The sequence below is a fragment of the Polyodon spathula genome, chromosome 3 (assembly GCF_017654505.1).
Source record: "Polyodon spathula isolate WHYD16114869_AA chromosome 3, ASM1765450v1, whole genome shotgun sequence".
NCBI classification, from domain to species: domain Eukaryota; kingdom Metazoa; phylum Chordata; class Actinopteri; order Acipenseriformes; family Polyodontidae; genus Polyodon; species Polyodon spathula.
The window spans coordinates 15,890,349-15,917,440 of NC_054536.1; the positions used below are offsets into that span (position 1 = coordinate 15,890,349).

Here is a 27,092-nt window from a genome sequence, read left to right on the forward strand (position 1 = left end):
CTCCTTTAGTGATGCTCTGCAGTCGCCGCAGACCACTGTTCACACCGAACGCGGCCGGGAAGGGACAGGGGAATGTCAGTGGGCTGTTGTTACGTCATGGCTGCATGTACGGTGATGTTTGGTCAGGGCCAGATTAACTTTTTGCGGGCCTGGCACTAAACAGATTTGTGGGCCCCCATTTGTTCCCCGTGTAATAGGTGGTTTGGGGGATGCGCTGTAAAAGACTGAAGATTGAGACAGAAGTTGTCTTTGACATGCACACAGGCGTGCAGATATTATTTACTAAATTTACAAGTTTGAGTTGCAGCAATGGTAGTCTTAATACAGAAGGACATACACACAACTTTACATACCATAAATTATTAAGACAAAAATACAAAACAAAACACTCGGTAAAAATAGCTAACACAAGCCAAAAGCTGGCCAAAACACCAGCTGTGTGCTGCGCCTACTAAAAGGGAAACTTTACACTTTCTCCCCCTTCACATTTCTCATATGAACTATCAGGGCACCCAAAACACTCCATTTTGAATGTAAGTTGATAACACTCTAAACTAGAGTTTAATGAGGGTATGTTCAAAACACTGTTCTGCACTTTAAATTAATGTTCAAAACACTCCCTTTCAAGACCAAAACACTATAGCTAGGTACGCCTGAAAACACCCCCCTGTAACACAATCATATCAATAAAGTTTAACACTAATATGTACAGATACCATATTTTCTAACCAATAAAAACAGCTACAATTAATACATTTAGCCTATTTTGTCAATGTGTTTTATTATTTCAATTTTGTAAAACAGTTATCAAAATTAATATATCATATATATATTATATATATATCATATATATATATATATATATATATATATATATATATATATATATATATATATATATGCTTCTAAACATTTGTAAAACGTGGATAATACTGCTAGAGTAAATGCTAGAGCATCGCAGGAAGGTATATTATTATTAATTGGCAAGTTGCTGTTTTGTAACTGCACCACTTAAATGATTTTTCATGATTTCGTGCAAATTGCTTATCGACAGCGACTGTTCGCTTGCTCTCACCTCGCGCATGCACGTGAGTCAGGCACTGACAACTCCAACAGTGACACCATGCGCCTGTAAATGCCTAGAGTGTGTAAGAAAAACGTACGTTATGAAAACAGAATGTTTCTCTTACACTGTGACAGAAATACAATGAATTCTGGTGTTAAATCTTCCTCCCGACCTGTGAGGGCGCTAAAGAATGGGAGGAGAAGTATCTGGAAGGGCTGGCCTGACAGTTCGTTTCCGGGACCGGGAAGTGGGTCAGCCTGGAAAGAACAAGACTCTGTTGTAAGACCGTATTGACCTGAAAGGTAAACGAGAGGCAGCAGCAAGCAATAAGGCAGCTGCAACCATTTACCTAGATGTCATGCGGGATTACATATAGGGGCCAGGGTAACGCTGATCTTTTCCTTCGTTTGGATTAACGCTTGCAGAGAGGAGCTTTCAGAGTGAATTGTGTTCATGTTTTGTATTGTTGTGTCTTTCCGTGTAACTGTCTGTTTTTGTGTTCACTATTAGACAGTTAAGCACACCTCCTGAGCTGTTGGCAGGGTCAGCATGATCCGGAGCGCCACTACACTCCACATAAACCTATGTCTGCACGGAGCACCTGCATGTCTGCACGCACCCAGGACTGGTGACCGCGTTGTGTGTTTTTTGTTCTGGACTGTGCCCAGTTTTTGTTATCCCTGTGCTTTACACATTGTTGTGTATAGCCGGAGATTTATTATTTAACAGTCAACAGACCTGGATTACCAATTAAAGCACCTTGTTCACTGAAATACCGTTGTCTGTTCATCACTCCTGCACTGCATCACCGCTCCACCTGTTCCCCTTACCAACCACTTTGCCACAGACACTTAAAAAAAAGTATACACCTTTCATATAATACATACTCAAAAAAAATCACATTTTTTAAATATACATATTCTCTATGGAAATGTATTGCAATGTGTACATTTAACATTTCTTTTTAGGTCTTTATGGGCCCCTTCCAAGTGTGGGCCCGGCGCCGTGGCACCATTGTAAAACCGGCACTGCTTTTGGTTGCCAAGCAACAAACAGTAAATGCCAGCGGGAAGGGAAAACTCTTTTTATACAGAAGACACAAAGCTGAGTAAAAAACTAAAAATATTTCAAGCAATGAGGACGAGACATTGTATTTTTTTTTAAATAAAACCTAATTTTAACACCCACACACACAGTATCATAATCCTCCAAAAATTACCCAAAACATCATGCAATTGTGTTGTTTAAAATAAAATTAAAACATGTTGCTTTTAAAAATTGAGATATTTTCATTCTTCATGTACAAACATGCCACACAGGTCTGCACAACTCAATAATAGCCCCCTCCTGACCCCCTTTACTACTCCATGAGCTCCCCAAAACCACCCAAAACAAAGCATTGAGGTGATGAGGTAACTGATCACCAGAGCCCTGCCCCTGAAGGAAAGCAGTTTTTAGCAAACCTGACCAGGGCCTTAGCCTTTCAGCAACTTGATCCTCCAACAACCAATTTGCGACTGAGGACTCACTGGGACCAGGTGGACTCCAAGGTAATGAATGCTGCTTGTGCTCCACTGGAAATGCAGGAGCACAACAGAAGAGTCCATCTGCCAGGGCCATTCTAGTAGCCTTGTTCCAGTTGATTCTGGCAGAAGAGGTGGCAGAGTAAATACTCTTGCATCTCTGCATCCTCTGCAGATCAACTGGATTGGAGGCCATTAGGAGCACGTCGTAAGTATAGACTAAGAGAACTACCCTTGTAGCAAGTCCCAAAAATTCTTATAGAACTCCTTAGTTGGCATGACGTCCGTTGATTTGTTACAGGGCTTCAGAGAGCTCGGCCAGGATCATCTTGTCTTCTAGCTCATCCCTGTCACCCTGGCTGACTGTAGGAAGCCCTTCCTCTAGAACCCCTCCACCCTCTAAAATTGACGGGATCCAGAAAGAAGAAAGCTGAGTATAAGACCCTGCCCTCAAGTTCATGCTCTCCAGAGCTGTCAGAAGGGAGCCATCCTCTACCAGAAGACAAGTAATGTTCTTCTGGTCTCTTATCTACTTGTCCAACGCATAAAAGAAGTGTGCGCCATGGTCAATCTCCTGAAGGAAATGGTTTCTGCTCTACCCGATGTGTGGCCTCGAGGATGCATTTCAAACCCGGCCTAAGGACAACACACTCATCAGTGCTGATGTTAATCATGTAGCCCGACATCCAGCGAAAGAATTATGCTCCCTTGAGAAAGATATCTACAACATATTGAAAGGTCGGCAGCTGGCTCTTATGCTTGTAATGATAATGATAATAATCAAAGTTATTTATCGATTGGGAACCCACGATAACAAATCAATAATATTTTAATGAAATCGAAATCAGTCCCAACTGTAGCTGTCTGTCTTGAGCAAAACTAATAATATTTAACATTACTACGTTGTCATGTGCCGCTGTTTCAGATTAATTTTTATAACCTTTTCGTTTTGCAGCAATGCACTATTCTCAACCTTTTTCGTTTTTGATTGCTGTTTGAGTCTAAATGCCACTGGACCCTAGCTCGATGTATGTGATCCAATGAAACATTGCAGATTGTAATGTAGAATGTAAAATTATTGCACACTATCCACTGCAGTAATTATTGTAGATTTTTTTAATTCTGTCTGGACACTCGCAAAATGTTCATTTGCTTAACAATATTAGTTGAGAGCTCCTATACTAAACCCGCCCCGGATGCCCATATCTACCAATCAGTGAGGAGAGCCCAGAGTGGTTATTGGCTGCTATTAAGTGTCAATCAATGAATCCTGTCCAGTTCTCTTTTTGAAATTGAAACAAGCTTATAATCACATCATTAACCTGGACCGATACATATCACTTAATTGGATTTAAGTGCACGGTAAAACTACACAAAAATAAAGTTTTCATGGTAACGAATGAATTTCACTGTCCGTGTCACATTTTTCACGACCATGAAGTAGGTAGGGCCTTAGTAATGTAAGTAATGTAAAGTATAAGTGAATCCACGTGGGCAGAACGCTTCAATTGGTGCCAATGGAGAGGACGGAGTGGAGGAGGCACCAGGAGGCTGACCCAGACCTCTGTCCTGTGCTGCAGTGGCTGGAGAACCAGTGGAAGAGGTAGCAAGACACTCTACTGCCACCCTGGGCTGTGATGGCAGTGGACGGGGCTGGGTTTGAAGGATGGTGTCCTCCAACGGCAGCAGAAGGAGCCAGCAACAGGGACCCCAGGCACCGGCCACTTCAGGGTGATGAAGATGCTCTGGCTGCTCTGACAGTCCTTCTACTGGGAGCAGTGCCGGCGCTGTGACACTTGCACTGCTCGAAAAGAATCCCCGGGCCGGTCGCACTCCCCCCTCCAGCAGTACCAGGTCAGCGGACCCATGGAGAGGGTCGCCGTGGATGTCTTACGGTCCTTTCCGCACTCAGAGAAGGGGAACTGGTTTGTCCTGGTGTCCCTTGACTACTTCACCAAGTGGCCGAAGACATACGCTCTGCCAGACCAGGAGGCAGAGATGGTCGCTGAAGCACTGCTGGAGGGATTCTTCAGCCGGTTCGGGATCCCCCAGGAGCTCCATTCAGATCAGGTGGTGCAACTTCAAGTCTCTGGTCTTTGCGGAGATGTGCCGGCACCTTGGGATCCAGAAGACCCGGTCCACCCCCCCCACCCCCCTTCACCTGCAGAGTGATGGATTGATTGAGCGTTTCAACCGCACTCTAGCCGTACAGCTGGCTGTGACCACCGCCAGCCACCAAAAAGACTGGGACAAACCACCTGCCTTTTGTGTTGATGGCCTGCCGTTCAGCTGTGCTGGACTCCACTGCCTGCACTCCAGCTCTGCTCATGCTGAGTTCTGCACGCCAGCTGAGGTGATCTTTGGCCGGCCCTCGAGCACCTCCAGTGTGCCCCCAGGTTCTGAGTATAGCAAGAGGCTGCAGGACCATCTGGCGGTAGCCCATCACTTTGCCCAGGACCAATTGCAGGCCACTGGTGTCATGCAGAAGTGGAACTATGACCTCAGAGCTCGGGGTTGCCACTTCATCGCCAGGGAGCTTGTTTGGGTCTTCAGCCACAAGAGAAAGCGAGGCCGTTGCCCCAAGCTGGACAGCTGTGTAATGACCCGGACAATTGTAACGTTGCATGACTTCTTGTCTGTCACGTTTGTTTTATCTATCTTTTATGTTATGTGTATTGTAAGGGGAACAGGTCACGTCATTAGTTAGCAGCAGGAAAAGGGGGACTGCAGACCACTGGTCAATTGGCTGATCCAGACAGTGGCGGGAGATGAGGAGAAGAAATATAAGGTGTGCATGAGTGACAAAGGGGCGAGAGAGAGAGAGAAAGATAGCAGTAGAAGATAAATAAGGGTTTGTTGTTTTGGTGGCATGAATTCCGGCCCCTGACAGGAATTTGTTTTATTACAATAAAAATTCGAGTTTGAGAATTCCACACTGTCTCCCTGAGTCCTGCTTCATAAACCTGACAAAAATGCTACAATATTTTTTTTTCGATATGGGCAGTAAGTCAATTAATAATAAATTCACATACAAAAAATATTATACTTTTGCTAACACAGATCAAACACACATACACACACTTATCACCACAAATAGACACACATGATGACTTTCTGCAGCATACAGAACTAATTTCATGAGAGAAAGCCCTCATACAGTAGATGCCGTGGGCATAAGTAGGCTATGAAAGGTCTTCTGATTAAGTGGAATTAACATGGTTTCCCATTGGATGCCATTATATAATATATTCATACCACACAAGCCTACGAAACCTTCCATTTCATTCTTTTTTAATTCTTTCTGATAAGAGATACTAGCAGTTAGGCTGTATTATGATGTCATCTGGAAGCTGCACAAAATCCCGTGGGACATTTTCACAGAAATTACCTAACAGAAATGGTGAATATACTTTGCATTATTTACACTGGATTCAAACTAACCCCCTAAATATCCAAGTGATTAGGAGTCCACTGCAATGAGCTACTATAAACCCTTTGGGCTGCTGTAGGACACCAGATTTACCCAATGAATGAAGATGATCTTATAGGATTGTTGCCAAACTAACATGTTATTTTGCTTTAAAACATTTATTTTTCCTTGCTGCAAAGACAATTGCCACACATTTTAGTTGATGTTATGTTGTTTTCCCCCAAACAAACTTTATTAACAGTAAGGAAAGTAAAAAATAGCAGTGAAAAGGTAAACATGAGGATACATTATAAAAAAAATCAATGTAATCGTGATACTGATGAATTATTGAACGCTATTGTTGTATATCACAAGTACTGTGAGAAACATGAACATGTACGTATATGGGCATTCAGCTTAAAAAAAAAACACCCATTTTACAATTCCTGTGCTAAAACAATTCATCATAAAATCATAATTAACTACAGAAAATAAGCACTACAGTAATATTAGTATATTCGGGTACCTCGAAAAACACTAAATCCTAGATTCTAATGTCAAACTACTAGGAAATTACCAGACAAATTCTTTGATATAAATTCTTTATCAGTGTCTTAAAAAAACTGCTTGTTTAAACTTTGTCTGTGTGACTAAAGTTTCTTAATAGTTTTACCGTTTATTCAGGAATGTAAAAGTAATTTATACTGCATTAGTTGGAGGTCTCAGAAAATCTGACTTGAGCCAGGGGTCTGGAGGCATGTTTGTTTAGGTCAGATGTCACAACCTTTAACTCTGACACCTCATTTTGCTTCATGCATGGCCAATTAGAGAGAGACTTTTAATTGTTCGGGAAAAACAGCTCATTACAAACTAATTGTATTCAAGGGGGAAATGTTTTCTAAATTAACTTAACTGTAAACTTCTATGCAGATTATTGTTAATTAGACTTTCCGATGAACAGTTTTGTAAATAAATAAAAAAAAATGTAAGTGCTAGTAAACATCCAGCGGCATTTTTATTTATTTATTTATTTATTTATTTATTTATTTGTTTGTTTGTTTATTTAAAAACAAAGATATTAATTCAGGATTAGTCCACTGAGATGCAAGGATCTTGTCACAAGGACATCCTGAAACAGGCAGAACAAACAAAAATATAAGGCAAGCGAATTACGATTTAAAAGAATATTCCCTTCTTTAGAAGGCCCATTCTAAAAATATATCCCATTGCCCTATTCTATTGGACATGGAGTTGTAAATAAAAAGTGGTTTTAAATTAAGCAAAGATGTCTTATAACAACAACAACAACAACAACAAAAAATCTGTATGATGTTCCTTTCTGTTTGTTCTGAATAACTATTAGGGTTATTAGGACTACAAAGAGATTATAGTCTTGTTAATTTAATATTATTGCTTGTTAAGTTGTTGTTGCTTGTTCGGTTGTTGTTACTGAAAGAAACTTGTCTTTGTTGCTTCGGTTTTGCTAAAGGACGATATTTAAGACACAGCCCTAAAAAACAGAGTTATTTCAACCCTGAAAATTGTAACCCTTCCTGACATTATTTTCACAGGCTCAAATACTCTCACATGCATTGTTAGGGAGTTGCTTTACTTATTTGTGGTTCACAAAATGCAAGTTTTAAATGATCTAAACAGCGGTCTGGCTGTATTAAGATCCCTCTCGGTTAATTGCCCAACATTATTTTTTTAATTGAAAAAAGAACCCCATTAATTTAGATTGAGACTTGTAATAGAATATTAAGATATTCCTTTAAGTGGACCTTTATATAGGAAACAGCATCAGATTTAAATGATATATTTTTTAAATTCCAAAATGAAATACACTTTTCCAGAGGCATGGTCATCCTACCTTAGGGATTACTGGGAATAGTAACAGCATACTGTTCTGTTGGACCTACATTCCTTGCGTAACTGAGAAATGTGAGGATTTTTTAAAAAGAAAATTCTCCTGTTACACCTGAGTTGACTACTATTATTACTCCTACAGCAAAGGAGAAATATTTGAATATGAGAATGAGTGTTGTCTGCAATGGGAATGACATGCATTTCCAATGACAAAAAAGTTCATGAATTACCAATGATGTACTAGTTCACCATACATAATGTTCTGAAACATCAATAATCGCCTATGACATATTTATGGACAACACAATATGTATGGTACCAAACTGAGTCAGTTAAGGTATCTGGATAGTAAAAATAATGCAACATAAATCTTAAGAACATAAGAACATAAGAAAGTTTACAAACGAGAGGAGGCAATTCGGCCCTTCTTGCTCTTTGGTTGATAGTAGCTTGATCCCAGAATCTCATCAAGCACCTTCTTAAAGGATGCCAGGGTGTCCTCTTCAACAACATTAGAGTATGCTAGTGTATATTTGAGTATAAAGGTGTTATTAATTATGTTATTAGCTTAAGTTTTGTTTTACAACTTGCAAATAAGTTTGTAACACCACTCCTCCGAACTGCTGGGTGAGCTGAGAGTTAAGTCCCAACGCGGAGTGATCCCAGAGTATCTGAGGCGGTGCTCTGATTACAGACAGCGAGGCGGCGGGATCAGGAGAAGCAGAGCGAGAGAGAGAGAGAGAGAGAGAGAGAGAGAGAGAGAGAGAGAGAGAGAGAGAGCTGGAGAGAAACCGAAGGGAGGAGTCATAGAAAGGAGAGCAGCTGTAGCTACACTCGTTACTTCATCTTAACCAAATTTACACCAAATACAGTAACACGCAAACCAGAAAAAAAAAAAATCTATATAATTTTTTCTGTCATTGAACCAACTGTATATGCAGTCAGGCTAGCGCTATGGCTAAATCTGTGAAGTCTGGAGTTTAAGTGAAGGAGGAAGAAAAAGTTTTGTTCTTGAGTGCTTTTAGTTTTTGAAGTGGAGTCTGGGGAGAGAGCAACATTTTTGGCTCCGCGAAAACATCTGTAATCAAAGAAAAACGACCTAACTTTAAACAAACAAACAAACAAAACCAAAAAGGAAGCAGGAAATTTGTCTGGGAGAGGGAACTTTCAAACACGTAAGTACGAGGTGAAACTGTAAAGTTACTAGGATGATGGCTTTTGTACATCGTTAGAGAACAGCATGGTTGTGGCAGTTTATGAAAGTTTAAAAAAAAAAATGAATGTCTGTTGCAGTCAGTCAGCGGTATCAAATTACACATTAATGAAACTCTGCAGAACATGCAAAAAAAAAAAAAAAAAAAAGTGCAGGAATTGATAGCCAAGAGAGGCAAGATGAAACTGAACTAAACGCATGCCTAAAATAGATTTATTACCTGAATGGTGAATATTTAGTTCCAAGAATTGCGCCTTCTTTGTATATTTAATTAAAACAAACAAACAAACATTGATCTCTTCCAAAAAGTATTTTTAAACATTTAAAACATTTTTTAACACGCAAGCATTATAACATTTTGACGGCTTTTTGGTTTATACTTGGTTCCAATACAGCTCTGTCTTTCTATGTGATTTCCCATAAGAAATGATTTTGATGCGTCTTAATTACTTTCAAATACGAGAAGATGTGTTTAACTTCTGTTTACTGCGCTTTTGATACAGGTGTTTTAGCATCACCCATGTTATAGAATATATTCGTCAGGGTTCCAGCCTTGTTCAGAAGTGGTTTCAAAGTTTGCTTTGCTCTCAGATGCATGCTCCTACATTTTTAACGGCGCGCGCGCGCATAAGATGCTTGTGGGTATGCTTTTAGTTTCCACTTGGGATGTGTTCGGCTCCTTTATCCTTCTCCTTTACGAAGTCCCTCAACTTTCTCCAAGTTGGTTCTCTTATTATCGATTAGCTTTCCATGTGGTCCCCTGAATGCAATGATCCCTTGCTGTGTTGATTCATATATCGCATAAGTTAAATTTAATAACTAACACACTGTACATCTATTTGTATCTGTTTGTATTTTTATAGTATACGCCACATCAATTTATGGCTACATTGTTAGTCAAAGGAAAGATGTTTTAAATAATTCACAACATAGTGCCAAGTCTCATCCAACTAAACGTAGAATGCACTATGCATCATTTTTTTCTCTTTTTTTTAAATTAGGAATAAACAAACAATATATTACATTTAAGTTGTTTTCATAATGATTGCATGGTTTATTTCTCAGATTTCATTAACAAACTTAAATTGCAGGTTGCGATGCTAAACACAGAATCAAAACATCGACATCATTAAGCCATCCTTCGAATAATTAACAAACGAGGCCACAGTTTAAACGTATTTCCATTCAGTTTCCCCAAACTTGACGATAAGTGAATGGAAGGTTGCGGCTTTTACGAGCAAATTATATATATATATATATATATATATATATATATATATATATATATATATATATATATATATATATATATACACACACACACACACACGTGTAAAGCTCAGTGATTATATTGTTTAGTTAATTTGTAAAATGCCGTTATTTTCCTTACAGTAATTTAAATTCATAGTAATGTTATTGTTCCTACAGTTCTCCCTTCAACACTGTTGTTTTACATACAGTATGACAGTTTTAAATTTCTTAATTTTACTTTCATAACTCTTGGTGAGTGCGATTCCTTTTTTTCTTAATGTGTCAAAGCACAACATAAACCCAAAAGTAGAAATCTGTTCCCCCAAGACAGATCGGTCCAGCTCTCCTCCGCACTATTGTTTTACTTTACAGACAAATTCATTTTGCACACTTCAGTTCCAAAAGCCACGACTTGTATGAATACATGTTATATAGAGGTGCACCCTGCTTAGATGTTATTTTTCAGAACTTGCCATATCCTGTTTATTCTGTATATTTTTCTTCAAGACACAGTTAACCCGAAAATTATTTGTATATGTCTGATATTGTTATTTTATATTTGTATTTCGTCAGCCCTTTTTAAATTAATCGAATATAAAGCAAAATCCGTACTTTACATATTTTGATCCTACACGTGTGTTTTGTTTATTTATTTATTTGTATTTTAATGAGACGTTTCCTTCATTTCAGATGTTAAAGTTAAATTAGTTTAAAAGTTAACCATTTGAAATTTAGAGATTTACTGCTTTTATTTTGCATACAAAATACCTTTCCTGTATGTATTTGATGCATAATACACAGAACTATATTAAAATAATATGTAGATTCTGTCTATTATTAATGAATATATATATATATATATATATATATATATATATATATATATATATATATATATATATATATATAAAAACACTGCTAATCAAAAGAATAACTTTTTTTTCAGGAACTCAGGAATGTGTTTTGCCAATTTGTCTTACAAATGTTTAGTAGACATATTCATGTGATGATGTTTTAATTATATTTGTATGAGTGAAGTATTTATGGGTGGCTTCATAGCTGCATAAAATAATAGATGAGAAACAGCCACTCATTTTTTTGCCTCTATTTGTTTTATTTTAATATTAATTGTTTATATAAATATATGTCCACATTTAAAAAAATGAACTGATAATTAAAAAAAAAAAAACATAGCTAAAACCTGTCCAGTAAATTATGCCAGAGGTGTGTGTGTGTGTGTGTGTGTGTTTTTTCTATATTGTTTCAAATATTACATAATAAACAACAAAACACAATTGTAGCATTTTATTACATAATAAACAACAAAACACAATTGTAGCATTAGGCTATCAAAAAGTACCTAACGTCTTCATTAACATTGTACAATATTTGTGTCATTTCATGTGTGTGTGGAGTAACACACCTTTAAAGTAAGTCAACAATCGCTTCAGGACTGAAATACTCAGAACATTTGTGTACCAAGTGGGGAGAGTGAATTGATGGGTCGTCCTATCCTCAGGAAAAGCTCTCTAATGGAATGTTAATGCATTTAGGCTACAGTAGATTATCTTAAAAGTCAGCCTTTTCTTCTTTATGGAGTTGATCTAAATCCCCGGCCAAAGGATACTTTGAATGAGGTGTTTTAGCTGACAACTGTAGTCTGCAGAGAGCTCACCTTTTTTGTTGTAATTTTCAAGGATATTAGGTCTACTATTCACATTCATAGAAAAGGAGCAGCAGCATGAGGACCAAGAGAAGGTATACTAAATGTAATCTTTCAGTTAGAATAAATACACTTGTGTGCATGCTATCTCAAGATTTCATGTGGTAACTGAAGCCATTGTTGCACATCTTTCTTTGTATTCTGTGGTCATGTATATCAATCATACAACAGTGTTAGACTTTATCAGAATAAAAGCAGCAGAAGACTAAATGCAGCTGCTATAGGTTATATCTCTATAGAGCGTCTGTACCCAAAGGAGTGTATATAACATGTCTTTAATTTATTTTTTGTTTACACTAGTGCTGTGTTATTTTGAACATTTTAGTTGCACACAAATTGGTCTGCTTTACAGAAGTGTAAAGTGTAACATCATTTACCACAGGAAACAGTTAAAAAGCGTATAATAATGGGTTAGCACAATCAAGTCCATCTTTTTTTCAGTCGCTTTTATTTCACAGTTCTCTGAAATAGAGCTGTAGTCTATGAAGGACTTAAAATGAAATTTTACACTTTGATGATTTTTAACTTTGATATATTGACAGCAAAAAAAATGGAGCTCCACATCTTTCATGAAAGTTCAGCAGTAGCACCAAGCAGCAGTCAAGTGTCTGAGCACATTTGTGTATAACTGTAGAAGAGAAACATGTCTGTGGGCACCATGGCTTTTTATCAATCCCCTAATCCCAGATCCCAGCAAAACCTGGAGGGCATGCCTCAGATCTTGCTGAAATTGCTGTAGACTCTCTCTCTCTCTCTGCTTGCAGATTAAATATGCTATGTGTTCCTGGCTCCAGTAACATTTTTACAAGCTCACTGGGCTTCCTGTTGTAAGACCCCCTTCTGCAATTTTAGTAGCTGCTAAAGGCAACTTTTCACTGGTTGTCTGGAATAACTGGCCCACATGAGCTCTGGGGGTTGGTGCAGTGAATGAGCCAACCCACCAATGTTTATTGTAGAATTGCTGTTTTATTTCTTTGACTCAAACCATCTGAAACAAAGTGGGTCACCAAAAAAACTTTTTGAATCTGATCAGGGGAAAAAAAAAAGATGGCAGTATCTGTATTTCTTTTAAAGTGTCAGGCAGGAGAGAGCTGGTCTTTCTTTCTAGTTATCTGGCAAGTCTGTGACTGAGACTTGAAAATAAACAGTCAGTTTATAGTAGCACTTAAATAACTTTTGTACCCTATAGTACATAATTCAACAGCAGTTCAAAGGGAGGAACTATATACTCTATAGCATTATTTAATGCCGTTACATTATTTTGCAAATTTTGCTAGTTGGTTGTTATAAACCATTGTGATTTGTAGCACATAGGAGTGAGATGATCAATCATTATTTATAGATTGTTCTAGAATAATATAATGCAGTGTTGAGAAACGTTAATGATCTAGCATGGTGATTAAACGCACTTTCTTTAGTCATTTGCAGTAGCCAATTTCTCACTATTTAAAGGTGACCATACATTTCCATCTTTAGTTTTTAGTCCTAAAAATGTTTTTTCTTTTTTTATGTTTGAAAAACAGGGCATAATTATTTAGCATGAGAAAGATAATGGCTTTCCTTGAAAGAAAATAATACCTGAGACTTTGCTTTTCATTAGTAACTTTAAGCACAGGTCTGACAGATCTTCTCAACAATGTCATTTAAAGTCAAATCTGACTTTGTAAAGGCAAAGTGCCCTTTAAGATACTACGTGGGGTGACTGTATGTTTTAACAATACTTAGCAGGGAGTCTGTGGAGTGAATTGTTATCCCTCTGTGATACAAAGCCTCAGTTAAAGGAACCCAACTGTTAAAGAAAGTGGCCGTCCTTAAGAGTTAGCTTAAAGCATGTCTTATGCTGGCTTCTTGCGGGGACTATATAAACCTCATAAGCAAGTTGTAATTAGACATGGCAAAATAGCAATATCACTGGCCAGTAGCATATGTCATGCAATTCCTGAGAGAATTTGAGCAAATTTTGTGCTTAAAGGTTACTCAATGAATGGAATTCCGAAAGGCCATTTGTCAAGCTGCTGCATGGTTTCTGTTAGTTTCCAAGCTCCGAACTCATTGTCTGCAAGGCCTGGTCATTAGTCATCAGTGTATTAGTGCTGCCTTCAGGCTGCACTGCCCAGCACTTCTTCACACCATTACAGCTCTGAAAGTGTTTGTACTTGGCCGACTTGTAGAATTACTATTCTTATTTCCGCTTGGCTGGTTTAGAGGTAAGTCTCCTCCCTACCTTCTAGCTCATTGTATGCTCCAGATTCTTTTGAAAATTCTTTTCTGATGGGATTTAGAGGGATTTTTTGTCTGGTGTACATTGTGCTAGTGTCTTACTATGGTTTTGAAATGGTATGCACTAGCTGAGAAACACAGAGTTTAGCTGTGCATTTCCTTAGAACCATTATAGTTGCTGCCCTCTTTGTTCTGGAAGTTAACACTAATTATAGTAAGACATGTTTAAAAGCCAGAATCTTTTTAAAATAAACTGGTCAGGACCATTCCCCCACTTTCTAAACCAAGCCCTCATAAACTCAATACACTTCTTGATATTTGGACTAGTTAATGCATTTTGGTAAGCTATGTTTTTTTTTTTTTTTTTTTTTTTTTTTTTTTTTTTTTAAGTCATTGGCAATTTCTTACAATTTCTCAGCCAATTGTGCGGCGCTCCCTAGGAACCCCTAGTCATAGTTTGCTGTGACATAGTCTGGATTTGAACTTGCAATTTCCAGGTTATGGGGCACATCCAGTGCACCACACAGAGCACCTTTACTGGATGCGCCATTATTTTTTATAATGGTTGTTTGCATTCAGAATCAAATTAACACACCTCACTAGGTTCTCCATAATGCGTTTGTTGTGAGGACTACACTATATTATTCAGCTCTGTTTTTTAATGAATGTCATTTATAAGCCACGTGGGGTTATTATTTTGTTTGGCATAGGTTTAGAAAGGTCATAGTCTGTGCTTCTAAAACCATATGAAGACATTTTAAGGAGATTTTTGTTTTGTGTCCACTGACACTTCATTGACAGAAAGTATAATACTTAAGTGAAGCAATGTGCCAAGTGAAACTTCAGTTTTTCTCTAATTTCAAAACAATTTGCAGAAGAGTAGAGGAAGCTGTGCTATTTCCCATATTATGATATTTATGTATTTTTTTAATTTACATGTTCTGCAATTTTTGTAGGTACTTGCTAATATGTTACAATATCTTAATTGCATTATGTAATTCTAAACTCTGTAAAACTTACAGAAATCGACTAAAACAGTTATCTTGATACTAATTTCTAAGAAACTTAAGTAGACAAATGATTTAGCAAATAATGCCTTAAAAACAAATATATATCACCTGAAATCGCACACAGAAAATTACATGCTATAGTCCTAATAGAATGAAAGTTATATTGAGCTCAAATATACATTTGATTTTTTAAATATTTAAAAGAAAGCTTTACAGAAACAACAGGAATTGCAGATTTTACCATAACATTCAGCAATTCCATTCAGACCAATTTTCTTTCCGACTTTGCCCAAATTCAATCCTGCTGTGCCTTATTAGACCACAACTGCACAGCATCTTGTTCATTATTGCTTAATTTGATCACAATTATACCACAGGCCATATGGCTTTATCCGCGACCGCAGTACTACCTGAAACTGGCAGTTTTTTTTTTAACTGTAGATGAAGTTGTAGTTAAAAAAAACAGACATCAGGAAAAGTCTGCACATAAAGCAAAGAAACGGCGGTCTAAGCAGAAGTGTAACAAAGGACATCTCAAAGAGTGAAGCGTTGTTACAAAAAACACCAAAATAAATCACAGACTCTTCTGGGTTTTTAAATGGAGCTCTATTTTTGTAAGTGTGATGATGTACTGTAATTCTGAATGGTGGATACCTGCCATTGCAGTAATACACTGAGGTAAAAGAAAGTGTACTGTTACCGTAGTTTTGCCTGTCACATAAACCTTATGTGCAGAGGTTTGGCAGTGTCTAACAAAATCTTTCACATTTTCTGCACTTGAATGAATAATGCCGAATCTGTTTTCAGGAAATTAAGTATAGGTCAGATGGGAGAAATGTATGCTTTACTGCAGTGTATATTTGTGCCAAGATGCACTGGTAGTTATTAGCATTAGTGTTTTGTTATTTTTCACAGCCAGGACATGTCAACCATAACATTTTCATTGTAAGGAGTATACTTTACCAGATTGCTTTAACATCAGTCTGTTTAATCCAGCAAGCACAGAAGTGAAAATTATTTAGATTGTAAATATGGCTGAGAAAGGGGTACAATTTTTTTGGCTGTTACCACTGCACAAATTAAATGAGTTTCTAGTGGCCGGGAAGAATTTTCATTCAATTCCAAGCAGCTGGCAGCATAATAGTATTAAATCCTCTCTTAGTACTAATAGTTATTAAAATGAGATTTATGTAAGTATGAATAGTTTACCTGGTAATAGAAAATACTGAAGACTGTTTCTTTTAAATAGTAAAATCAATCAGAGTGAGTCAGTTGTCTTTATTTAAATGATCTAAGTAGTGGTAGACCATAATATCTCTACTGTAAAATGTGTAAACAATACCTTTCCACTGCATATGTTTTGTATTTAGTAATGTTATTAAGTGGGCCAATATTTCACCCCTGTGGGGGGAAAAAACACTCCAAGATGTAAAGTCTGGATCATTAAAAAATACCCCTGAGTTTTCTATGAATTTGAAGGATTAATTTCACAAACATGTCAAGACATTACAATTTTGTATTTATTTAGAAAAAGACATTTAAATAGATACAATTCTTTCTGAAATATCTCATATAATTTCAGAGTTTGTAGTTAATAACCAGGCCAGGTATTAGTGATGTTTTACTTAAATTTCCATGTAAATACCTATAAGAAAAAAAGTAGAATCTGCAGTGGTGGAATGGGCAGCTGTTCCGTGCCTAACTGTACCAATGCTTAGCCCGTTCTTGGTGGTTGATCTGTGCCGAACAGGAATCTACATATTGCATTGCTGTCAGTTAACACATGATTACATATGCACATGTTATTTTGCTGGAAGTATCTACTTCACCAGTACATGCTGTAGACATGCAAGACGATAAACTACCTGTGTCTCATTACTATTTTAACAGATGTAGATGCTTAATGGTTCAGTTTTTTCTGTCGCTGCCAGAAGCATCCCAGTGGAAGCAGGTTGTCTCCTTGGAGTAAACGATGATACCGGTACTGCCAAGTTGAGATGCAGCTCGGGTCATTCTGGATCTTTAATGGAAAGAAGTGAATGGTGCCAGATTACTTTGCTGTAGTCTAAGCGAGTCTGTTTCATACTGTCAGACAAAAAGGGGGAAACTGTTCAGTATGAAGCTCTAAGCATGCAGTTTCTTTGATTCGTCTCTAACTGTGTCTGTATGAATTGGTGCATTTATTATCCTTGTTACTACAGTACAGTGGCAGCAGATGTCCTTATGTTATTCACTTAACCTGAGGCATAGATAATAGAATTGGATTAATGCTTCTTTGTTTGTTTAAATGAACTTCAGTTCTAATGGTTGAATATGTATGCACTGTATATACAATAATAAGGCATACTGAACGCCAGAATTGTAGGGAAAAAAAAAAAGGTATTTTGCCATACATTTAAATATAAATAAACAGCAAGTTCTAGTGAAATGCAGTGTATTCCTGCCTGTGTTTTTTCCACAAAAATGTGTTTTGTAATTAGCCATTCCCTTAAGGGGGGCTTGTTTGAGTTTGTAAACCTGCCACACCTACTAATGCTAATATAATGTAATGTTATTTGCATTTGGACACAAGTTGTGTCACTTCCTCGTCAGCGACTGGGGCAAAACAAATTCTCTCAGTGCAAAGTCGGATCTCGTACTGACTGAGTCCCAGTTCAGTCCATGATGAAATCATTCTTCTGCCAATGGAAACGAACATGACAGATTTCAAAAGTGCTTCAAGTAGAAAACAAGTGGAAACAAGGCAAATGGAAGCTGGGCATAACACTTAGAGATATTAGTGCTGGGATGAATGTGGAATTTTCTTGTTTGGGTATCCGTTCACAACTCAGACATTTATTTGACTATTCATTTACTTGCAAAACGTTAAAGCCATTACAGTACATGTAACACTGTATAAAGTAGAAAAATATTCCAGAACTAACAAAATGTTGTAAAGGCCTAATTCACCTTAGTGAATTGACCACAAAACAAAGGATGTAATTTCTGGCAGACATGTTTGTTTTTTTTTGTTTGCCTTTGAATACAAGTAAAGAAATGTCTGTTTGGATATTTGCCCCAGCACTAAGAGATTCTGGCTTCAGGTAGTGACTTCATGGTTACATGGCATTGACCTCTGACCCAGTATGGCTACCATATTGAGGTCATGTGACTTTGTGAAGTTACTTCTGCATTGAGACAGTACGCCTTCAGTTATTTTCCTCGTGTTTGGTACACAGCTGCATTCTTTGATTTTCTTGCTCCATTCCCATTTTACTGATGCACTGACCATATCAGTGATACAGACTGCACACTTTGACTTATGGACTTCATAGTTGGTACACAGTTGTATTCTATGATTCTTTAAGTAAAGTTCCATGATAGGTGTTGGCTTGTAGAAATTAACCTTTTCACTGCCACATTCTTTTTTAACATCTGGATATCACTAATACAGTTCTTTATCTCATTTCCATATTACTTCATGACTACAGCCTTTCAATCTGATAATGACATGCCCCTCCGATTATGCTACCAGTGATGCTTTGTACTTGTGCATTAAAACTGTCATTTTTTGTTTATTGCATACATTCTGAATGCTATGGGGGGGGGGGGGGGGGGGGGGACGACATGTTTGTAACTAAATCAGTTTGCCAGGAGAACGTGAACTTAAAAAGTAGCACATATTCAAAAAATAATAATTTTAGCAAGTAGACAGGTCATCTTATAAAGTCTGACCAGGTGATCTCTAATGAGATATTTAGCTGGCAGCAGTGTAGACCACTTGAAAGAGTTTGCCAAGTGTAGCTCCTTGCTAACGAGCAGGATACTTTTGTGCATTACCTATGTAAGGCTACTGAAGTCGATCATTATGGACATGAGCATTATCTTTGGAATTCATGACATCTGGGATTTGCAAAGGGAATATATCCCTTTTGTTTACAACATGAAGGTTTTACATTTTTTCTTGATCTCCATAAATTTATGTCATATGCTCACTGCAGTGTGTCGTACAGAACGTTGCCAGTTATTAGTGCGAATGTATATAAAAGAACCGTACATATATTGTAATGTTTCTCTGTGTGTGTGTATAAAACATTCAGAGATGTGTTTCTTTCTTTAGCTTTAGCCACTGCAAACATCTATTTAAACTTTAAACAAACAGAGGTCTTCCTTTGTTTAAAGAAGATTGGAGAGCTGGTGCTGCTTTCTGCTGTTTCGTTTGTAGCGCCTTCCTACACTGTTGTTAAAAGGATATCATGTTAGCTTCAATACCGGGGAGTAGTTTTTATAGCTTCTTCTTCTTCACTATAGCAATACAGGATTTTTCTAGTCTGATTAATCTCTATTCTTGTTTTTTTTATCTAGGCAAGAACTGCTAATTAGGGAATTGATAAGCCTGCAGTAATTCTGTTTAGAAATCTCCAAGAGAGTTTTTAAATACATGTTATACTTAAGGGAGGCATCGCTTACACTTGATAAATAGGTCTGTGTGAATGCAGAATAATTTCTCACTTAGGGTCCTAATGGGGCTGATAAGAGTGCTGTTTTGCCTAGCTGATTGCCTTTTTGTTTGCTATTTCACATGATTGTTGCCCGTAGCCATTTAACTTATCAGAGGCAGATTTAGCTATCATTAATCAATCTTCCCTGTGAGTTTAAAATGTTCATTTAAATGACAAAATGCAAACTGTTCAAAGAGGGACTGTGGCAGGCTGGCGAGTGGATAGAGGCCCAGAAACAGTCTGCAGTTAAAAAAAAAAAAAAAAAAAACTAATTTTATTGTAAATAAACAAAAATACAGGTGCACAAGGGCAAAGCAAAAAATCTTTAAACACAAATAAAACAAAAAACTAAATTCACAAAAATAAAGGTTTCCAGGCTGGGCAATGCCTTCACTGGATTCAAAACTTTCAAACTTTCAAAAAATACCACAACAAACCACCAACCTCCTTCCTCAGCTCCCTCCTCTTTAATGGGAAGCAGAGGCCTCCTTTTATGTCAGGTGGCTGGGTGCTGATTGATTGTTAATTAAACTAATCATCTAATCAACCCCAGCCACCTGAACACAATGAAGCCAGGCAGGTAGGGGAATTTAACCCCATCCCTGCCAATTTCTAAAGAGCAGAGCTGTGCTGTGCCACAGGGACCAAAACTGTGGCTGTAGATACCTTGGCCAGCTTGTTGGAAACTAGAATAAAGGTGATATTCTGTATTGTAAGGTGTTTTCTGTTTTATACTGCACAAACTGTACCCAGAGCACTTATCAAGCACATTACATAAGCACATCGTTTTGAAAGCAGCATCACCGAGTTTTGAAACCCATCCATTTTGACAAGTAAGAGGACCCTTGAGCTGCTGGTATATCAAAAATGGCCAGTTGTAGAAAATGGCAGCAGTCTTTGGGTGTGGCTTTGTAATAATTGACAGGATGGCAACTCACGAAATGAATTGATGACCCCCCCCCCCCCCCCCCTCCCCAGTTTCCACTGATGCTGTGGTCTGCTATGGTTTCTACTGGGAAACGCACTGTGGTATACCAAAAGTATTTTTACAATAGTTTTTGTATAAAAGTTTACGCAGATAAATTAGCATGTTTACCCTGCTTATGCCATGTCTTTACTATGCATTTGCGATGTTGTACTGTGCTTACATGTGCTTTACCATACTTTCACAGGGATTCAGCTATGATTTACTACACTCTGCTGCAGATTTGCTGTGGTGTACAGCAGTCAACTCTTAGTTCACCAGACTTGATCACACTGACAAAGCTTTAATGTAAAAATTGGGTTAAAACAGAGAAATCCCAGAAGTCTTCCTCTTTATCCCTTAATCTGTTTGATATAGTCTTGTTTGAATTTCAGGCTGAACAAGTGTGGTTGTTGCTATTGAATTCCAAAACCAAACACACACTTGGTGTGGCAGAAGTAAATAAGCTGTTCCAAATGTAAGTTCGACTTGTTGTGTGAAAGTGATCCTTGAAATGCAGAAATTAGCCTGCTGTTGAAACATGGCTCTTACAGCATTAGATACATGTTCTAGTCCAGATTGGTTGAATAGGTTAAATACATTGTGCAGTGAAGATAAAACCTCTGCACGTGTATTTAGTTAAACCAAAAGATCTCCTGCAGATATCTGAACCAACAGAAGATCATTAAAGAAAAATATCCAAATCCGCATTCAGATGTTTAATGTGAAATGCAGAGACTTAACAACATGAAAGATGTATTAATGTGTTATTTTAGCTTTGCTGTTATCTGTGTGCTAGCAAGAGCAATCATTTTATAAGAATTAAGATTACATCATGACTGTTTGTTACCCACAAATGTAAGATGCTCTCAACTCATGAAATTCATTCGGTCCCATACCAGCTCACTAAAGCATCTTAAGAGGAAAGGTCTGGGACATGGAGTTGCACACAAGGATAATCTTATTAGTAATACTGGAAGCTTGTAACAGCATGATGAAGCCAAAATGCAGAGCTGCCCTTGAAAAAGATAAAGAAAGATTTTTCTCTCTGTTTAAAAATTATTTGAACTCAGTAGCCGTCGACCAGATTGTGTATTAAACAGTTTTATTGATATTATTATGTATCAGATTATTTTCTACCTCACCAGTCCATCTCACCTCTGGTAAAGAAGAGGGCTCTTCTTTATTTCATGCTTTTTTAGTTAAGGATTTAGGAAATATATTGTAATTTTGTTTTATTTAACCTGTATTTAGCCAGGGAAGCCCTGCTGAGATTAAAATCTCACAATGTTGACTAAATATTGTCAACATTTACATAAGTGAAACTATAAAATAGGTTAGTTAGTGTTTTATTTGTAAATATGTAGACACAAAATATCAATCAGATGACACAACTAAACTAAAACTATTTTAAATTATTTATGTTATTTTTTGTAATGGAGGCCAGTTGTCATAAAGGAACTTGCAGAAAACAACCAAAAAACAACAACAAAAAAAAAAACATTGTCCTGTACATTGTTATCTGCCCACTCTGGCCCTTGTTATGAACTGTGTTAGGAAGTAAAAAATGTGTTAGATATGAAATTCAGAATCTGTGAGAGTTTGGTTGATAAATAGCACCCATACAGCTAAGAGGAGAGGAGTGTCCCAAGGGAATTAGCTTTTTCATACACAGCATGCAGTTCAGCCCAGAGTCGGAAAGCTTGCTGAGCCCAATCAAAGGTTTTATTTAAAAAAAAAAAAAAAAAAAGAAAAAGAAAAAAAAGAACACCAAGGGTTTATCACTGCAGGTGAGCAGAAGCCCAGAATTTGCACCTGGGTTTATATTGTTGCTCTGTAGTAGAAGGCAGTAAGTACCAGAAGCTTGGGAATGAGCCCAGCCTCCTCCCCCCAAGCACCTCAGCACAGGTTTTTTAAAGTAAATGTGTTTCTAAAAGACAGAATTTGTTGTTTTACTTTTTAATTCCCAAGATGGGATGTAAGCAGTTTTGATAAGATTGATAAAGAGTCCTTTCTGCTTGAGAAACCCCTGTGATTTCCTGCTCGTTCTCTCCTGCCTCCCCCCACACGGCGGCTGTTCACACTTCACACTGTTTGAGGTTTTCTTGTATCCCTGAAGAACGCTCCCAGTGGTGTGGATCAAAGTGGCACAGATGAACCCCCGAATACCCAGAGTCATTTCTTAAAAATTAAACATGCTATGTTTGCTTGCACAGTGATCAGAGTGCTCTCGGTGTTGATAACCATCAGTATGAACTTCCCCGCTGCTGATGTAATGATGATGAATGCTGTGACACTGCTGTTCCAGACAGCTCTTCCCAGTGGATGCAATGCATTGGCTAATGAAATGAATACAACTTCAGTCCCGTAGATATATATAATACGAGGGGGGGTGAGATTAAAGAAAGGAAACCGATATGAAAAAATAGTATGTGGCAGCAGAAAAAAAGGAGTAGATCACAGGATATAAGTGGTGGAAGGACTGGTTTTGTAGAAAGACATGGTATCGTAAATATCCGTCAATGTAAAGGGAAGTTGTTTATTTTTTTGATGTTTTAATACAACAACATAATAATATAAGCTTGCTTTTGTAGCAAAGCATTAATTTCTCCAGCGTTAAGGATTGTTTTTTAGAAAACCTTACATAAAGGAGTCCTAAAAGATTTCACATGATCCCTGTTCAGTGCAGCAAGCGCCCATTAAAAATACTTTGAGAGGGCGTCCTTTCGAAATCAGCTTTTTGACACACCAGTTTTCATAATTCAGTATTTTGGATATTGTTCGTGTAATTTCAATGACAGTGTTAGCGACACCACACTTTAACTCAGAGATCAGGGAATCTCCTAATTCTGTTACTCCTTAGTGGCATGTTACAGTGTGTTTCTTTACTAAGAGGAGGTTGGCTCAAGTCCACATTCATGGTTTTAGGAGAAAAGACACACCTGCTGATTGCTGGTTTGAGAAGGATTAAGTTGGAACGGGCCTGGATTTAATTGTGCTCTGTATTTCAGGCCTGTTGGAAAAATACAAAAGAGTCAGCCACGGTTGAATGCAGAGGAACTGTGAACATTTGCTTTGAGAGAGGAATGTTTATCCCCTCTCTTTTACCTGGATGAACTCAGATGAATGGTGTATAGTGAAGTATAGGGAGGTTGGGTGTAACTGGTGTTTGGTTTTACGATGAGCACTTGCCTTCTGTCCTTCATGGATCTTGCTATATAAACATTTCTGTGTGTGCAGTGCCATGAGTCATTTCTATATGGTTTGTTTCTTACAGTATATCAAGTGTACATTTGGTTGTCTATCATTATCATGTGCCAACTGACTGGATGACAACAGGCTTCTCTAAATTTGCCGATCCTTATGTGAAAGAGGATAACTTTGATTATTTTATGATTTGCTGCTCAAATATTATTTAAAAAAATGCTCAGCATGTGAACCCGTAGTTGAACTTGAACAAATGTTGTAAAGTGTAATATTTGATTGAACAGTTAGGGTAGTGATTCAGTTGGTTATTACTGTTGATTTCATGTGCAAATGATTAAAGGGGGGATTTTTAAACAGTTTTGTTTGTTTTGTATTGCTTTGTTTGTGCTATGCTATAATTAGGGTGCTTTTATAAGGATTACTTGCAGATGTTGTTATTGTGTTGAAATTCAAGTAGGATGCTCTTCAAAGGGAAGAGAAATACTCTAATATTCAAAGCAGATTTATGTTTTGGGTTAAATATGGTGAAAAGCTTATATTCATTTATATCATTGCAAACTTACAGCTAAAGTTATCCCCCAAAAGAAAGACTAAATGACAGTATGTATGGACTGGGCCTGTAATTAAAAAAAAAAAATACACACAATTAAATATTTAAGGAAGGTCAGTTTCCTATTATTCATTTGATGCTAGTTTTATTTTTTTAAATTTTTTTTTAAATGTGGAGCGTGGTTACTGGTTATTTTAACTCACTGATATGTTATGCTTATTTAAAAATCAGAATACCTGGGCAAATTGTGTTTGAATTTTGCTGTGAACTTATGTTTGGCTTTACTTGTAGGGGGTTAACATATCACTGTTTTATCTGTTTTTCTCTTCACCAGCAAATGTTAGGTAAACTAGCACAGACTGTACAAATTCAGGTGACGTTTAAGAAAAGAATCTAGCAGGTTAGTTGAAATGGTTTTCTGTGTTCTCCTAGGAGTCAAATCAAGGAGAGTTTAAGTAATGAGAAGCCATCATGGAAGCCCAGTCCCACACCACCACCGCAGCTGAGAAGAAGAAAGTTCAAAACTCCATTGTGAAGGCCTCCACTCGAACAGATGTTAGTGAGAAAGCAGTTGCCTCCAGCACAACTTCCAATGGTGAGTAACTAAAGGGATTTACAAGCAGCCAAAACTAGTCCTCATTAGTTGTGTCTCTCTCTCTCTCTCTCTCTCTCTCTCTCTCTCTCTCTCTCTCTCTCTCTCTGTCTCTCTGCTCTCTCATGTGTGAATGCACCTGGATCTTTGTTTTTTGTTTTTGATTTAAATTTAAAGAATAGATGAAGCAGAGCTGAAGCATCTCATCTCCCGGAGAAGGCCGCAGCTCCTCTCACAGCAAAAAAAGTAAATACATTAGGAAAGCTAATACGCCTAATACTTACTTAGTTATAAAACAAATGTTGAGTAAGATGTTTGCATTACAAAGTGCCAGCACAGCTTTTCTTCAGTTCAGATACTGTATCAAAAGGGAGAGACAGAAACGGAAGTTAGACTGAGAAGTTGTTTATAGTTTGACCAACACCGGTACTGTTACTGTAGAAATATTGCATGAATCACTAGTTTAGGGAATTGGGGGACATGCTGTAGGAGCGTTATATCCGAGGCACGTTATAACCGGGAGCTATTAGCAAGGGAGCACTGTATATTTACAAAATATAGTGATACAAGATACAGCTGTACCATTGGTCTATTAATTCTTTAATACCATTTGTTTGCACATCTTTCGTCAAACTGAGTTAATTAATAACAATAATTCATAATAACAGCTGTCCTTCGTTGCATGTGACATCAGTTGCGCGGTTCAGCTCTGTAGTGGAAAAACAACCCAGGCTCTCCTTAACCGCACTGTGAGGGCTCGGTACGGCCCCAGCTCGGCTAGGTTGTACAGTGGAAAAGAGGCAGCAGTGACACAGCAACTAACCTGGTCCCTGCTTTACAAAGCAGCTGTTCAGTTTTCAAAAAACATCAAATGCTTCTTTGAGGGCAGCACAGCACTGGGGACGTCTGCAGTAGTGCTTGTGGGGTGATTTGTAAGTTGCCAAAATGTTGTCATTAGAAGTCCTTACTTGAAGACATCAAAAGCTATCCGTGTGTAGACAGGGCTAATGATTGCACTCAATATGTGAGATTGTAATGTTATTACAGGAAGCTAGTCCAAGTGGGGGCTTGGAAATGTATCTGAACCTCTTTGGATCACACTAATGTGAGCTTGAAGGTGATTCTTACATGCCATTGTGGCTTGGCAAATTGTTTTATTAAAAATATTTTATTGTGTGAGGGTAGGTATAAAAAAGCACATAGACATTACAGACTGTCTTGCATCTTGTGTTTATTTAGAGGCTGACAGAACCCCAAGTAATGCCAAGGCCTTGGCACAAATAATACTTTAGAATAAAATTCCCAAATTGCTTCATAATATATTTAATGTGTAGTTATTTAATCACATGTTGCCTGGCTGCTAGGAACTGGAGGGGGCAGGTTAAAGAATAAAACAATTACCTAATAATATACATTATAGCCAAGTCATTCAGATTATTTTGTTTAAAGTCCTCCAGCCCCTCTCCCTCCCCCTTTCTGTCATTGCACACTTACTGTCATTGCCTATGCAAAACTAAGATGCCTAGCTGCAAGACAATTTCTGCACCTGTGTAGTTTATGGAAGCGGAGACAATTGACAATTTAAATATGTTTAAAAATATACAATGAAAAGAAAGTAAGTTGTTGGTATATAATATTTGAGGTTACCTGTATTTATGATTTGTTGTATACACAAATAGTACAAATAGGGCTTCTCTTGTGTTCCTTAAAGATTTGTTTCTATAGGTTTGCTAAGTCTATGGCAAGTTGGTATCCTGTTTTTTTCTTTCTTTTAGTTTTGGGTTCCCCTTTCAGCTCTGCAAAACATGCTGAGTTCTTATCAAGTGAAATACAACTCTCCTCCTTTAACCCTTCCCCCACCGCTAGGAACAAAAGGTAATTGTTGCCAGATGCCAGTGATCATGACTGCCACTTCTCAGGAAGTGCCTAAGAAAATATTTTTACCATGATATAAACCAAACGTATAGCCTAGTCAGAAAGTAACTTGAACCCAAATGAGAAAGCTAACTCAATTAAA

The 27,092-nt window shown here is 37.5% G+C and overlaps 1 protein-coding gene across 1 annotated transcript in view; it reads left to right on the forward strand.

Moving 5' to 3' along the window:
* Positions 1–8,647: 8,647 nt before the first annotated feature.
* The window catches only part of LOC121312770 (transcriptional activator GLI3-like), a 114,599-nt gene continuing 96,154 nt past the window's right edge, over positions 8,648–27,092 (forward strand). The window contains exons 1-2 of the mRNA XM_041244515.1: positions 8,648–9,039; positions 24,916–25,078. Coding sequence (XP_041100449.1) covers positions 24,955–25,078 — 124 coding nt within the window. The 5' untranslated portion in view covers positions 8,648–9,039; positions 24,916–24,954. The remainder of the gene's footprint in view (positions 9,040–24,915; positions 25,079–27,092) is intronic.